We start from the raw sequence: 15,422 nt of genomic DNA on the forward strand, positions 1-15,422 counted from the left end.
TTGCACCACGGATATCATTATTGCTTTCTAGAGTTACACTTTTAATGCATAAGCATAAATAAAATAATTAAGAACATTTGCATAGATACAGAATCAGTACTACCCATGTATAATGTGCATCCTTACTTTTCCCTCAAAAATTTGGGCAAAAAATTGCGCATTATACAAGGCAAGAATAGAATGGTATATTAACTTCTCTGAGGTTCAGGTAAATAAGGACAGGAAGTTATTTTCCGTGCCATGGGGTTGCTGGTGACAATCAAATAAGATTGAGAGACAAAGGATTAAATTCTGTGCCGCCTGTGACCTAATACAGACTTGGGTCAAGTTCCCTGGGGGCTGTGGTGTGGAAGCCCGACCCTCCCCCAGCTGATGAGGATCGCTGTATTGGTCTCCTATTACTGCTGTAACAAATTAGCACAAATTTAGTGGCTGAAAAAAAAAATTATCTTGCATTTCTGTAGGTCAAAAGTCTACTATGGGTCTCCTAGGACTAAATTCAAGGTATTGGCAGGCCCTGTTGCTTTCTAGAGGTTCTAGGGGAGACTCTTTTTCCTCCTTATTCAGGTTGTTGGCAGAATTCAGCTACTAGGGTTGTAGGCCTGCGGTCCCCCTTTGCTTGCTGGCTGTAGAATGAGGGTTGATCCTAGCTTCTAGAAGCCGTTGCATTCCTCAAAATCAGTGCAGGCAGGTGGGAGATGTCTCAAAGCTACCTTTTTGGTTATCTTTTTACTTCTAAAGACTTGTGTGATTAGATTGGGCCCACTGGGCAATCCAAGAGTCTCCATCTCAAGGTCCCTAATCATGCAAAGTTCCTTTTGCCAAGGAAACTTTCGCAGATCCCAGGGATTAGAACACAGATGCCTTGGGTAAGGAGAGGCCGCCCAGGCACGTCATAGCTGCCCAGCATGGGGCGCCCTCTGATCCAAAACTCGCCTCCTCCTCTTCCAGGGCGAGGTCTGTGCAGTTCCCTGTGCAGCAGGGACCTACGGCCCCAACTGTTCGTCTGTCTGTAGCTGCAACAACGGCGGTGCCTGCTCCCCAGTAGATGGCTCCTGCACCTGCAAAGAAGGTAATGCGCCTTCTTTCCCAAGCCCATCCCCCCCAGATGTGCACACTGTCGGGGGGCCACCAGTTGAAGGGGCAGGGAGCCTGTATGTCAGGCTCCAGCCAAGGAAACCCGTGCCAGGGACTTCAAGGGTGGGAATGCAATAAAGGGGGTTTGTTACCATGGTGTGAGAGGGGCTGAAGGAGCGACTCAGAGGCTGCCCCTGTGGGAGGAGCTGCTACCACTCCTGGGAGCGAGGGCCACCTGGTGGGAGCCGAGACATGGACAGAGGGACAGCACAGCCGTGCTGACTCAGGGAGGAGACACAGCCAGCACTGAGGCCCTGCCCAAGGCAGGGAAAGAAAAAGAGGTACCTGGCATCTATCCCGCTCCCACCCTCCAGACTGTGGACCAGGTGTCCCTTTGGCGAGCCCATCCCGGAGCCAGCGAGAGGGAGCTTGGGACATGCAGCTACCAAGGTTGGCCCCCGGTGACACAGAGCCGAGCGGGGGAAGGGGAGAAATGGATCTGAGGGCAAAAAGGCCAGGGACCAGCCGCAGAGTGGGAAACGAGGCTGTCCTCAAAGCGAAGGGCCCGGGGATAAGCCGGCTGACTGCACCCTAGGCCGGCATAGCCCTCCCCGCCGTGGCTGGCTCCCGGTCCCACGTGGTTCCCTGTCCCAGGTAGGGTCCTCAGCCCACAGCGAAAACAGTGGGAGCTGGGAGGCAGGAGACCTGCACTCTAGCCCCAGCTCCCGTAACAACCGTGCGTATTTCTGAGTGACTCTATGTGGAATATGGGTCCTAACTCAGCTATCAGAGAAGTTTGGGTTTGGGGGAAGTGAGCAGAATGCTATGCTGGGCCTGAATGGAGACCTGACAGCCTCCTGCCCTCCCCTCAGGGTGGCAGGGCCTTGACTGCACCCTGCCATGTCCAAGCGGGACGTGGGGCCTGAACTGCAATGAGAGCTGCTCCTGTGCCAATGGGGCGGCCTGCAGCCCCACCGACGGCTCCTGCTCCTGTACCCCCGGCTGGCTGGGAGACACCTGCGAGCTGCCCTGCCCGGTGAGTGGCCAGGGCTGGAAAGGACTCCGTGGGCCCAACGTTCCCGTATCCCCTTTCCCTGTGGTTATTTTGTCCACAGAGGTGTAAGGAGAAGAGCACGTGTGGCAACCTTGGATCAGGTCTCAGCCCCAGTTCTAACCTTTCTGCAGCTACTTTCCTACTGCGGACCTCAACCCTCTCCTCTAGAAAAGGGCAAACACTCGCCAGATACGGTGATATGGCGACGTGGCATCCCTTCCCCCTTGCAGCTCTCGGTAAGGGGGCTGAGAGCTGACTGGGCATATTTGCCTGAGCCCAAATGCAGCTTCAGAACCCTTCACGACCCAGTGCTATAGGACAGCCCTTACTGAGCCATCACAGTTGCCATTCCTTGATACGTCTAAGCGTCTTTCCGGTTCCAGCGTCTATAATTTTATGATCAGCATGTGGGAGGACTAAACCAAGCACGACCCAGCAATAACCACCTAGACTTAATCACCGGATCTCAGTCTAAGATACAAATAAGTTAAACCAACCGATGTGATAGGGTTGAATGAGTACCACCTTCTTCCACAGTAACAAAGAATAAATCGTCATTCTTCACATGTGAGTGATGCGTTGCAATTTGCAAAGCACATTTTCATTTGCAGTTTTAATTAATGGTCATTACAGCCTTCTGAGTTTGACGAGTGAGAAGCAGGGCAGGACCATCACCTCCCTCGTTCCAACCCCATGCTCCTGTTAATGTAGCCAGAGAATTATTTGGAATGGCTTCGTGGCTATGTTGATCCGATTATAAAAAGTATTCCCACTGTGCCCCAGCCCAAGTTACTCTGCGTCCTTGTGGGGCAGTGGCTCAGTTTTGTCATCAAAATCCAACAGAAATGTGTAAAGCTCTGGGGGTCCAGACCTGATCGTGTCTCTCTCCCGTCTGCCCACAGGATGGCACGTTTGGGCCGAACTGCAGCGAGCGCTGTGACTGCAGCCACGCTGATGGCTGCGATCCTGTCACGGGCCATTGCTGCTGCCTGGCCGGATGGACAGGTACGCCTTCCTGCCTCACCCCTTCCCAGGTCTGGTGACACTGGTTCTTGGCATTCTCCTTCTTCTCTTGACTGCTCTCTCCATCACTCCTTCTTCTTCTTACTCCCTAAATACATACCTTTCTCTTTATCTCCCGGCCTTCAGTCCTCCATTCCATTCAGTTGAACTAAACAAATATTTATTGAACACATATTTGCAGGCTGTCTTTAAAGGATAGGGGCACACTACTAAAGAATCAGACAAAGGCTGACACCTGGTGGATGAAGGTGTTTGCAGAAGATATGGTGGAGGGAGGGACAAGGAACTTTCTCCTTTGCCCAGGCTACGTCCTAGTCTCTCCACATCCTTTCAGCCCGCCTTCTAAACATATGGCATCAGCCTTTCCCTGCCGCTTCCTTCACCTGCTACCACCGGCCAGATTTCAACTTCAAGATTATCTCCTTCAGCCAGGCGATCTCTCCCTCCTACAACCCTCCCCCTCAACCTAGCTGAGACTATGTAAGGATCCCTTTTAGTAACTCCATAATACCCTACGCTTTTCTTTTTGCAATAGTCACTGAACCCAGATTAGTAACTATTTGTTTATTATCTGCCTCCCCACCTTGAGCATCAGCTCTGTGGAGGCAGGGACCGCGCCCACCTTGTTCACCGCTGTATCCCCTGCCTGCCGCACACTGAGACAGGGGCAACGGAGCGGTTAAGAATGCAGAGCTGGAGCCAGACAGCCTGGATTTGTGATCTTGGGCAGGTACTTAACCTTTCTGAGCCTGGACTCGCCATCCATAAAAGGGAGATAATTATAATCCTTAGATCTACAGGGTCTTTTGAAGTTTAGATGAGTTGTAAGTACTAACAGTGCCTAGTACAGAGTAAGTGCCCAGTAAATGTAAACTTGAATGCAGGAAATGCTTAATAATGACATTCTGGGTGAATCCACCTACTAGCCAGTCCCAAGGAGAAAGAAATACAGGCATTGCTGGCCGTGAATGTACTCAGATGAATAATTCACACCGGGCTGCTGAGCAGCCTCTGTTCTCCACAAGCAGAAAGTTGCTGAGCAGCTCAGGGCTGGGACATCGCTTCCTCGGCAGCACCTTCGACCTTCCCTTGCCCTGCCCTTTGGTACACCGGCACCCTAGGCTCATAGCTGGAGCCAAGTAGAAATCCACTTTAATTTTTCATTGCCTTAATTTCAAGTGAGCCGGTAAGATTTTAATGACATCTGGTACTTTAGAAATTCTGTCTTTGATGGACAACCTTTCAGCAAATCCTCTGCTATTCTAAAACTAATTTCCCCAAACATGGTCCTGAAGTCATTTCAAAGGAGCGATTGATGTCTTGAGGTTTATCGTGCAGAAGGACACCAGCCCGGGGTGGGGAGGGGAAGGGCTACGGGCCCCAGCCCCCGCTCGGTGCGCCCTCCCCAGCCACCCTGGGCTCCTTGGCTCTTGGCGTATTGCTTGTGTCTTGGCGCAACACAGGCTTTTCTGGGCCCAAAGTGGGCACATGTCTTTTCCCCCAGTCCCCATTAGCCACAAGCTTCTTGTTGACTGGTGTCATGTCTAATTCATCATGCCCTGCACATAGAAGGTGCTTACTACATGTTTACTGAGATAAATTAAAATGAGCTGGCCTATAACTACATATGGTTTTCCCTCTCAAAGTGAAGGAGACCTTGAAGATGATATATTCCAATCTGTTCACGCTATAGATAAGAAAAGGGAGGTGCCCAAGTTCTCAGGACATTTGTGACAAGGGATGGAAGACACAGGATTGCATTTTCAGGGGTAGCCATTTATTCACTGGATTAGCATTTCCTGACCCAAGCAGTCACCAAGTCTTTATTTCGCAGTTACCATGTGGCCAGCACTGTGTCGCGGCCAGGACTCTTGTCAGGCCCGGCAGTGAATGGCAAAACTCAAAAACGGTATAGTCCCTGAGCACCTACCGTGTACCAGACACTGTGCTGGGCACCAGAGATGCAAAAATGACCAAGATGGCATCATTGTCCACTTGAAGCACTGAAAAAGAAGGGTCAAAAGTCTCAGGAAACCATAGTCCCTGTCTTCAAACTGCTCACGGGGGAGACAGGATTCATATGTATGAAACATTCAGATAATAGGTGGGGACAAAACTGTATGCTGGTGATTGTCAATTAGATGTTTGATTTCCTCGGCAGACATCCAGGAAGGCTTCCTGGAGAAGGCACACCCTAAGCAGATCCTGAAGGATGAGCACTGCTGAGTGGCTGCTGGCCTTGTGGCATGAACTAGATAGAGGTCACAATATGAGGACGCTTAGCCCATCCTCATATTAGATGCATGGAGGGTCCTGGAAAATAAAGCAGGGAGAGTCCCTACGGATTAGAAGGGGACGGACCTCTAAGAGGAATTATTATGCGCCTTCAACTACAGGGGAAACAGGGCCTAGAAAAGGCAGCTGACAAAGCTATGCAACTTCAGAAGCAGTAGTTGGAGAGCCTCCCACCAGGCCCAGGTCGGCCCCTTTGACCACACTAATAAGTCCCCTCTAGAATTGGGCACTCCACACAGAGAACCCTGGGCCCTTCTCCCCACTTAGGTCCTGCTGTCCTAAGTTGCAGGTACCTCTTAGAACATAAAAGAAGCTCAAACATAAAGCCCCACTCCCTCAGAACCAGGCCTAGAATAGAATAATTGTCCAATCCTAGAGCCCAGTGCGCCCTTGCAGCCACCTGCATTCTGAGCATAATCACCTGTCCCTGCGGTTCTAATCTCCAAGGAAGAGGACCCCTTTCCAACGTGAAAACATTCTGAGGATCCCACATATGAGAGGAGCTGTGCTTTTAATATCCACCACTTGGAGGCAAACAGTAGCAAAACGCTGCCAATAAATTCAGGGTGTTTCATAAGAAGTGCGTTTTATGAATCATAGTAACATTTGCATATAGTTCTAGGAAAGAACTGGGTCTACATCTGACACATGAGCTTGGTCAGCTGACAAAGAATACTTGATGCACAGGTGGAATCAGAGGTCCCCGTCCGATGGCAAGGTCCACCTTAGTCCAGGGCGCCCCTCCAGGAACAGCAGCATCTCTTGGCCTGCAGCCTGAATCCTGGGTTTTCAGCTACCACAGGCGAAGGAATTCCTTGGGACGGATCACAGCTTCTGGCTTTGCACAGCTTCGTGGTTTCCCCTTCCCCAGGCTCCCCTCCAGTCAATCAATGGTGCTGGGCCAGGACGCACCTGTTGTGCACCTGACACTCCATTGGAGAGACTCTGTCGAAGGGTGAAAGGGGGCCACCAGATTCTCACTGGGGAAAGATCCCACCCCCTGGGGAAAAGCTCCCCCCTCGCCCTCCACACAGAGACCTACTTCCTGGAGAGGGGCATCTGAGGCCCCAGCCTGCTGTGAGAAGGAGCCGTCACAGAGAGGGAGCAGGGTGCTAGGCTAGAATGAGGCACTGGAGGGTGAGTGAAGCCTGTTGCCTCCCCTCCTTCTCTGTTCTCTTCGGCTGGCTTTGCCCCGCCTTTCCCCACCAGCCCAGGTGGGCTCGTACAGTTCCAGCCTACCTCTTAATTGATCACACAGTTCTCCCACCGCCGCTGGGAGTGGCTCTGTTTACGGGCCTGAGTATCTTCCTCCCTTTTTCTTTCTCTCTCTCAAAATCCCTGCCTTTATAACAAGGCAGACATGAGTTTTATACGAATTCTGCTCCTCTCTGAGCTTCTGATATACACCTTCCAAAGCCACACTGGTCTCCAGGGCCTACCTGGTCCATTTACCTAATTAATACGCGTGAGACTAGAAGCCCTTCTGCTTGGAAGCAAACCGCCCCCTAGAGCTGGGGCCCCCAGCCTCAGGCCTTTTAAAATTTCTTTTTATCCTTTGGAGGTAATCACCGCCAACACACACGTCCTCTCATTCAGCTCAAAAAGAATGTATAGGCCTTGCTCCTCTTTCTTATTGAGAAATCCCATCCATTCCCTGTAGGCCACCCTTCAGCAAACTGAGGGTCATTAAATCCATTTGTTGGGTCACAGCTAGCTGCTTTATTTTTTTTTTTAAGAATAGACTATATCACAGTGCAGAGAAAATATCAGAGTGTGTCATACACAGTAAGTGTCATTTTCCAAAGACTTGGTTTCTATAATGCATATGTGTGCACATCTGATATAAAATACATATTGCACTGCTGATGGTGGTCAAAAGAATCTGGAAAGGCCCTGCGCCCCCCTCGGGGCCCCTGCCCCGGAGCTGACGGCTGGGGCCCGGGACCCAGTGAGAAGCAGTGGCGCCCGGGCTAACGTGAACAGGCGTGCAGCCCACCCCCAGCTCGTGCAGCCCCTCACAGCAGCACTCACTTGCCCCGTAGTTGGTTTCTCCCAGGCCTAACCCTGGATACCAGCTAACATGTCAAAAATGAAGGGGGCCCTCCATGATCTGGTCCCTTAATCCCACGACCTCATCTCTTGCCACATCTCATTTCACACTTTATGGTGCGTCCCCACGGCACTATTTTTTCTGTCAAGGCATGACTCTCCCTCCTGCCTCCTGTTCTCTGCACATAGGGTTTCCTTTACCTGGTCAGTTTCCCTTTAGCCCTTAGGACTCAGTTTCAGCATCGCCTCTTCCTAGAAGCCCTCCCTGAGAGGCCAAGCCTTGGCTGGGTTTTCCTTCCCCATTCCCAGGTACACTGTTTGCCTCCGCCTCCTCATCGGCATGGGGTGCCCTTCCCACCGTTCTTCCTGTTGCCCTCGCCCCTCTTACCACTGATCTGAGTCTGCCTCTGGCCCACAGGCATCCGCTGTGACAGCACATGTCCACCTGGTCGCTGGGGCCCCAACTGCTCTGTCTCCTGCAACTGTGAGAATGGTGGCTCCTGCTCCCCAGAGGATGGGAGCTGCGAGTGTGCCCCTGGCTTCCGAGGACCCTTATGCCAGAGAAGTAAGGCTCAGCCCCTCCACCCCATCCCCCAGACTTCAGATGGCTCATCCCCCAACCCCTTCCCAGGTGGAACTAGTCCTGACCTGAGAGAGGCTGGGTTCTCAGAGTCAGCCCCCATCAAATCCCCACCTCGAGACCCCTGTCTCCCTAGTTTTTTTGTCCCCAAGTCCAAGGACCGGAGCACAGCTCCTCTCTGCAGAAAGAGACAGGCCCTCCAAGGAGTGGGGTGGGTGTGGCTCTCCCCACATTGTTAAGGAGCCTACCTTCATCACTGTGTGGGACCAGAGGGGTGACCAGGCTGGCTGGGGTCCCTTGGGCTGCTGACCACATCTCCCCTTTGCCCTCAGTCTGTCCCCCTGGGTTCTATGGCCACGGCTGTGCCCAGCCATGCCCGCTCTGCGTGCACAGCAGTGGACCCTGCCACCACGTCAGCGGCATCTGTGAGTGCCTCCCTGGATTCTCTGGAGCTCTCTGCAACCAAGGTACTGTCTCAGGGGACAACGGAGCCAGGGAGGTGAGGAGTCCTGGGAGGGGAGTGGCAGGGAAGAAGGGGCTTGGGGGGGTTCTCCTCATACTCTGTGGAGGCAGCTCCTTGCTTCTTCAGGGCTTGGGCCTGCCTTTCTAAGACCTGGGCATCACAAGGCATGAGACAAAGCCATGATGCAGTTAAAGGCACAGGATCAGAGGTTAAATCATTTCTCCACGGTCTCACAGCTGTCAAGTGGCAAAGCAAGAAACAAATTCTGACTCCAAAGCCCATGCTAAATGGATGAAAAGTGAGATAAGCATAGGTCAGGTCCGCATGGTTTATGTGAGGGCCAAGTGGTAAAAACAGAAAAAGCTGTGGGAGCTCAGAGGACTGGGCTCTGGCTTCAGCTGGAGATGGGAACTTTCCGGCCCTTCTCCCCTGGCACTCAGGCCAACATCACTAATCCCACACCACCAGCTTTCCTGCCTCACCAACTCCAGCCAACCTCTACCACTCAACAGGAGTTGAAAAGGGAGAGGAAGCTTAACTTGCTTTGGTGTACTGCTAAAGTGGCTCTCTGTAGCAGAGAGCCCTGATTTGTAACATTTGTAAATGCCCATGATACAATATTTACACCTGTGGCTGATTCCAAGGTACCAATGGTTTAACACCAGTTACAGAAATCCTGACTACTTAACAACAGTGCAAAGGTAGAAGCTGGCCTCAGCACAGACCATTGCTTATTGCTTAGTTAGGTCAGGACATTGTGCATTTGGGGGGATGGCTCCCTGCTGTGCAGGGCTTCCCTGGGCCTTAGCTTGAAAGGAAAAGAAGGGAAAAAAAGGCATTCAAGTAGAGGAAACAGCCTGGGCACAGCACAGGGGAGAGGGCAGGCGACTGTCCAGCAGTAGGGAACAGCTGAAGGATGGAGAAGCTGGGGGTGGGAAGGGGGCTGAGAAGGTAGTCAGGGCCTTCAGAACAGCTTTGGACTCAAGGTTGCATAATTTGCTCTCTAACCTATATGGAGGAAGGGGATCTCGGACGAAGGTAAATGTAGAGCCAAAAGCACCTTCGAGGTCATCTGCTCATGAATATCATCTGGCCTCTTCTTAAATGCTTCAACTGAGAGCTCGCTCCCTCCCAGAGAACTGACTCTTTTGATAAATAATCACCACTGAGCTGGGCTATTTTTTAAGTGTATGGGCCGTTAATATGTATGAGTGAAAAGTTTACTCCACGATGCTTTGAGGTCATGAGAAGTTTGGGCCCCAGGGAAACATATATGACAGTTTCATTTGCTTGCCGCCCTCCTAGGACAGTTTAATCATAACCTAACACATCAAGGTTTACATATTAAACATCAGAGACCTGGCCATCAATATAGATAGGCCCGGTCTAAATTAAGTCCCAAGCAGCCCAAGGAGTAACTCTCAGATCCTGTGATGTCTGATTTATTGCCCACTGGCCTAATGAGCATTTTCCACATATAGATCTAATAGAGTTTGCTATTAATGGCAACTGCCCTGGTTAAGTCTCAAACCTAGTAAAAAATTGAACTGACACTTTCTAATGACCAGCTTTCCACCGAGTTACAAATTACAGACATTGCTTATGCAGAATCATTAAACATAGATTAAACATAACCAGCTGTTTTCTTTCCACGAGCCCCCCTTCTCTCCACCACCCCTCTCTTTGCCTCACTCTTGATTCAGCTAAGAAGCAGACCAATTAACATATTAGACTGATCACATTAACAGCTCTGTGGGTGGATCTGTCAGCCTTGTATATGTGAGAAAGACTTCAAAGATGAGAATGCCTCGTTAGAGAAGCGCGGAGCTGGTTCTGAGATGGGAGTGGAGGCAGAGGCTCTGGTCAGCGCTGGGAGGCGGGTGCTCCAAACCAAGCCCCTCCCAGAGGCAGCCGGCGATGCGCTTTTCAGGAAGCTGAAGCCAGAGCCTCGGCTTCAAATGGGTGAGATGTGTGTCATCGTCCTGGCAGTGGACCTGCCCTGGAAGGAGGTTGGGTTTTGCCAGGAGCACAGGGCCCCAGCCAGCCAGCCTGCCCATCACTATTAACCCACAGCCTGAAGCCAGTGGTTGAGGCTTATTGCCCCCATTTCAAAGCTGAGGGAACACAGAGGAGTGATGTAGTTGGTACAAAGACACTTGGCCAGTAAGTGGCAGAACTTCCCAGCTGTGTGACCTTGGGCAAGTTATTTTACGCCTTAGTGCCTCAGTTTCCTCATTTGAAGTAGAATTAATAAAAGGGAGTAATAATGAAAATACATAATGAGAGTATTATAAGCTTACTTGAACTCGTATTTATGAAGCACGCCGAGTAGTGTCTGGTGCACAGAAGTGCAATGGAAGGTGTTCTTTGAATACGTAAATGAACCTATGACCCAAACCTGAGCCTTTCAACTGGAGAGCTCGGTATGTACTCTGCTCCCTTCATTAGCTGTCCCAACCACTAATCATGTCCAGGAGAGATACAGAGTGGACACAGATCCTAGGCACCAGGTGCCCGCAGTCTGGTCGGGGAAGGGCTGGCAATGCACGTGCCAGGCAGCGCTGCATGAAGGTGAGTGCAGCCCAGGGTTTGAGAGAGCTGGGCCCTGGGGAAGTGGCTTCTCTCCAAGAATCAAGACCTCCCCATGACCCTCCCTGTGGTTCAACCAACTGAGGGCCTCAGGGGTTCAAGGAGTGCCTCCCCATAACAGGAGTGCAAGGAAGCCTTCTGGGAGGATGTAGGGCTGCCTAGGACTGGCCTTTGAGGACAGCATGTTGAGCTGAGAGGCGCTCAAAGGGACAAGAGTTTCCAGCAGAACCCACTGGAAGGTCACTGCTCCTAGGGCCTATTTTGGCCACTTTGAAACATTTCCTGAGTGTGTGCTGCATGCCAGGCACTGTGCTGGGCACTCAGACCCAGCAAAGAACAGGAGAGCCAGGCTCCTTGTCCCCAAAAGCCTGTAGTCTGGAGAGGAAAGTTCTGAGCCCAGCCATTCCCAGCAGAACTTGGGAGCCAGGTTAGGGGAAAAGGGTGGCCAGTGTACTTCCACATACTCAGCTGTCATTTTTCTAGGCATTCTGGGGGACACAGACATGGGTGGAACCCAGTGCTGGCCTGAAACAGGCTCACAAGCCACAGAAGACCAGGGAAGAAACTCAGAGTGTTCTCGAGGCTCAGACAGGGACAAATAGCCCCTCAGGACAGAAAGGAGGGTGAATCAGATAGGATCAAGTTCAGCTACAGGTGACATAATGTCTGGTTTGAAAATGACTAACATTATGTCCCTCACACATTAAAAAACAAAACAACGACAACAAAAAAAACCAGGGAGAAGATCCAGAAGTAGGCCACTGGGGAATGATGGAGTACAAAAATGTCAGAGACCCAGGCTCCTTCTATCTTACTGTTCAGCCATCCTTAGCACATGGCTTTCACATCTGATGAAACATAACTGCTTAAGCTTCAGCCATCTCACCCACAATCCTTATCCATAAGCCACATTATCCTTCAACAAGGAGAACAGGCAGAGAGGTGCATTTCCACTTACCATTGGTCAGAATGCCATCACATGGCCAGGCCAAGCTATGCAGAAGCCCAAGAGATGAAGTCTTTATACCAGGTGGCCATAGGACCAGCTAAAACTCGCAACTCTGCTAAGAAGAGAATTATTGTTGAAGAACTGCAGAAAGATCATGCAGGAGGTGGTATTTAAAATGAGCCCTGTAGGCAGGGTAGGATTTCTACAGCTAGACATGAGGGTCAGGGAGCAGCTGGAGCAAATAGAGGCATGGGGTGTATTTGGAAATTGGTGTGTGGACCAGTGGCTCATATGTTTGGATGAGGTAGATTAAGTGCTCATCTCTAGGATCCAGATTTTATTCTGGGGCAATGGGAAGCCACTGAGGATGTCAGGCAGGGCATAGGAGTGCCATGAGGAGAAGTGTGCTTTAGCTGAAGCTGTATGAAGAAGGTAGAGGATGAATTGCAGGGGAAATGAAAGGTAGGCACCCAATTAACACTCTGACTTAGTCCTGAAGTTGTTCGCAGCCTAGTTGAGGAAACCAGCCCTTCCTCCACAGACCAAGGAGTAACTCCTCCAGAAGGGCTGACACCAAAATCCTGCAAGTGACTCAGAGTGAAAATACCATGGAAGCTCCGTGAAACAGCGCTCCCTGTGGACCTGGGTCGGGGTACAGGGGTGACCTCTTGAGGAAGGGGTTGAGCTGAGGCTTGGGGAACAGGTCAGATTTAGAGAGACAAAGGAAACGAGTGGACAGGGCCGGTCCCCCAATAAATGGCAGGCAGACCCGCCTCCTGCATATGTGCCTCTCCTTCCAGCTACAAACAGTTCTCTTCATGGCTGTGGGGTCAGTGATGCTGGCAAGAGCGGGGTAACAGAGAGCAGAGGCTGCGGAGCACTGCGGGGAGCATTGGGCTGAGTGCAGCGGCGGGACCCCCAGCCTCTCCACTTGCGTCTGTGAGACCTCAGTCATGTGCTTCTACCCCCTGGGCCTCAGTCTGTTCCTCTGCCAGAGGGGGTCATTAGCAGAGCCTTCTGAGGAATGCAGCCATGGGTGCTAGAGGGGAACTCATCCATGTGCAAACAGAGAAAGTGGGCAGTTCCTAAGCAGATCCTTGACCCCAGAGTGGTGACGGCCGTGGCTGGGGACTTCTGGGGATGGATGCAGCTGTGGGGGTGGTCTGATGGTGGGAGGGCAGGTGCCCAGCTGTCCTGTGCCCACAGTGTGTGCCGGAGGGCACTTTGGACAGGACTGTGCCCAGCTCTGCTCCTGTGCCAACAATGGGACCTGCAGCCCCATCGATGGCTCCTGCCAGTGCTTCCCTGGATGGATTGGCAAGGACTGCTCACAGGGTAAGCTGCTGCCCCCTGGGATTGTCCCCCCATCCCAGGTTCAGGCCCCAAAACACCCCGCTCCTTGCCCCTGGTGCCTCTACTTCCCAAGGCTGAAATCTCCTTCTGCAGATAGGAATGTCGGCCTGCATCCCACTTAGCTAACATGATGAATTATGAGGATTGATGACTTGCATTATTAACTGCCAGTATCAAAGGTATTGATGACGTTGGTAGTACCATTGATATTACTAATACCATTAATATTGCTAATACTGAAAATTAATACTCCATCAGCACCTGCACAAGTAGCCCCTATGTCTAGATGGAGAGGAAGAGGGGACAGGGACTGGCATGCTGGAGTTCGGAAGCAGGGAAGCGAGGTGAGGGCAGTCACCTTAGAGAGACGGGGGCATCGTCTGGGTGGCCCATGTGAATGATGTCCTGGTATCATTAGCCTACACAGGGCATTATATATGGGCTGTGCATGTAAGGTGTATCCAATCTAATATGGAGGTAACAGAGACCCCCAATCTAAGGGCAAAGACCCAGACTCTGCCCTGTGTAGCTCCTTGGCTGATGGGTGAGATCCAGCAGGTACCCCTTAGGGAGGTCCCAGTTAGGTGGTCGGGCCTGAGGGGGCTCCCATTATGATGGAGAAGATGGGTGCCATCCTCAGGGAGCTCACCAGCCAGAAGAGCAGAGTCCCTACCCTGGGAAAGTTCTCACCCTCCCAGGGAAGTTAACACACGGTGTTCACACAGTAAACTGCAATGTTTAAGTTTACCACACACACCTACACATTCCAAGTCAGTCAGTCCCCTGAGAGGGAAGGTTCAGAGCTGGAGAGCGGGCAAAGAATCTGGGCTTGATGGGAACTCTGGGTAACGGGGCCAAGAAATGAATGGAGAAATTCTGGGGACGATATGGTAAATCCCCTGAAAGCCAGGAAATGCCGCCTGGCATCTTGGCTCTGACGTGCACACTACTCTTCCTCCCTTTCTGTCTGTTCCTCTCTGCCTTGCCCTCACCCTCCACACCCCATCCATCCCCAGCCTGCCCACCTGGCTTCTGGGGCCCTGCCTGCTTCCACACATGCAGCTGTCACAACGGGGCGCGCTGCAGCGCCGAGGATGGGGCCTGCCACTGCACCCCTGGCTGGACCGGACTCTTCTGCACACAGCGTAAGCTCCGCCTCCTTGCCTCCCAGCTTTACAGAATCCCATGCTGCAGCCTACTGGCGGCCTTGGGCATTGTCTAGGGCTGCAGCCAGGGGAGGGAGGAGGCGGGCCCCAGGGCCAGGAGCCCCACCCTGACCTCTAGGATTGAGTTTGATTGGATTCAGGGGTTGAGGAGCTCAAAGTCCTGGGAGGTCAGCATTTCCCCAGCAATCATCAAGACCAGCACCCCCGCCCCCCCCCCCCCCCCCCCACAACACACACAGTGGGGCCCAGAGTGAAGAGTGTGGCCTGTCACTACACAGCCAGAAGACATCAGCCTGGCTTCTGGTTCCAAGACACCTTTGTCCAAAGGACTCCCCACTCACAGCGTGAGGGTTTAGAGCATGGGAATGTTCCGGGTGCACGGTCTCACTAGTTCTCACCTCATGCGAGGTGGCAGGAGACAGTTTTGGTCTCAGATGCACCTCCACAGTTGCCCCCACCTTGTTTCTCCAGGCTGCCCAGCAGCGTTTTATGGGAAGGACTGTGGGCGCGTGTGCCAGTGTCAGAATGGCGCCAGCTGTGACCACATCAGCGGCAAGTGCACCTGCCGCACAGGCTTCACCGGGCGACACTGCGAGCAGAGTAAGCTGTTCCAACCTGTGACCCTGGGTGTCGGTGCCAGGCCTCAGCCTCCTGGAGCCTTCCCCTTCGAGAGCCACCCATGCAGGGCCCTGCACACACTGCTCCCTCGACTCCCGGGGCCACTCCCAAGGGCTGAAGGTCGCGCCTACAGTGGTGGTTGAAGTTTCTTCCTCCCATTAGGTGGACGTGGGATACTGCTGAGGCACAGCAGCGGCCTGAGGGGT

General features: G+C 52.3%; 1 protein-coding gene across 8 annotated transcripts in view; it reads left to right on the top strand.

The window, feature by feature from the left end:
* Positions 1 to 15,422, top strand: part of MEGF11 (multiple EGF like domains 11) — a 362,683-nt gene that overhangs the window by 330,741 nt on the left and 16,520 nt on the right. For 7 of the 8 annotated variants that reach the window (XM_054565250.1, XM_054565252.1, XM_054565254.1 and 4 more), the window contains exons 11-18: positions 952 to 1,072; positions 1,950 to 2,113; positions 3,034 to 3,136; positions 7,917 to 8,063; positions 8,411 to 8,545; positions 13,286 to 13,414; positions 14,449 to 14,577; positions 15,070 to 15,198. In XM_054565250.1, the coding sequence (XP_054421225.1) occupies positions 952 to 1,072; positions 1,950 to 2,113; positions 3,034 to 3,136; positions 7,917 to 8,063; positions 8,411 to 8,545; positions 13,286 to 13,414; positions 14,449 to 14,577; positions 15,070 to 15,198 (1,057 nt within the window). The remainder of the gene's footprint in view (positions 1 to 951; positions 1,073 to 1,949; positions 2,114 to 3,033; positions 3,137 to 7,916; positions 8,064 to 8,410; positions 8,546 to 13,285; positions 13,415 to 14,448; positions 14,578 to 15,069; positions 15,199 to 15,422) is intronic. The other variant, XM_054565251.1, reaches the window with a different exon arrangement.

The sequence above is a fragment of the Pteronotus mesoamericanus genome, unplaced genomic scaffold, assembly GCF_021234165.1.
Source record: "Pteronotus mesoamericanus isolate MK-2021 breed Mesoamerican mustached bat unplaced genomic scaffold, CSHL_Meso_final contig_164, whole genome shotgun sequence".
Taxonomy (NCBI): Eukaryota; Metazoa; Chordata; class Mammalia; order Chiroptera; family Mormoopidae; genus Pteronotus; species Pteronotus mesoamericanus.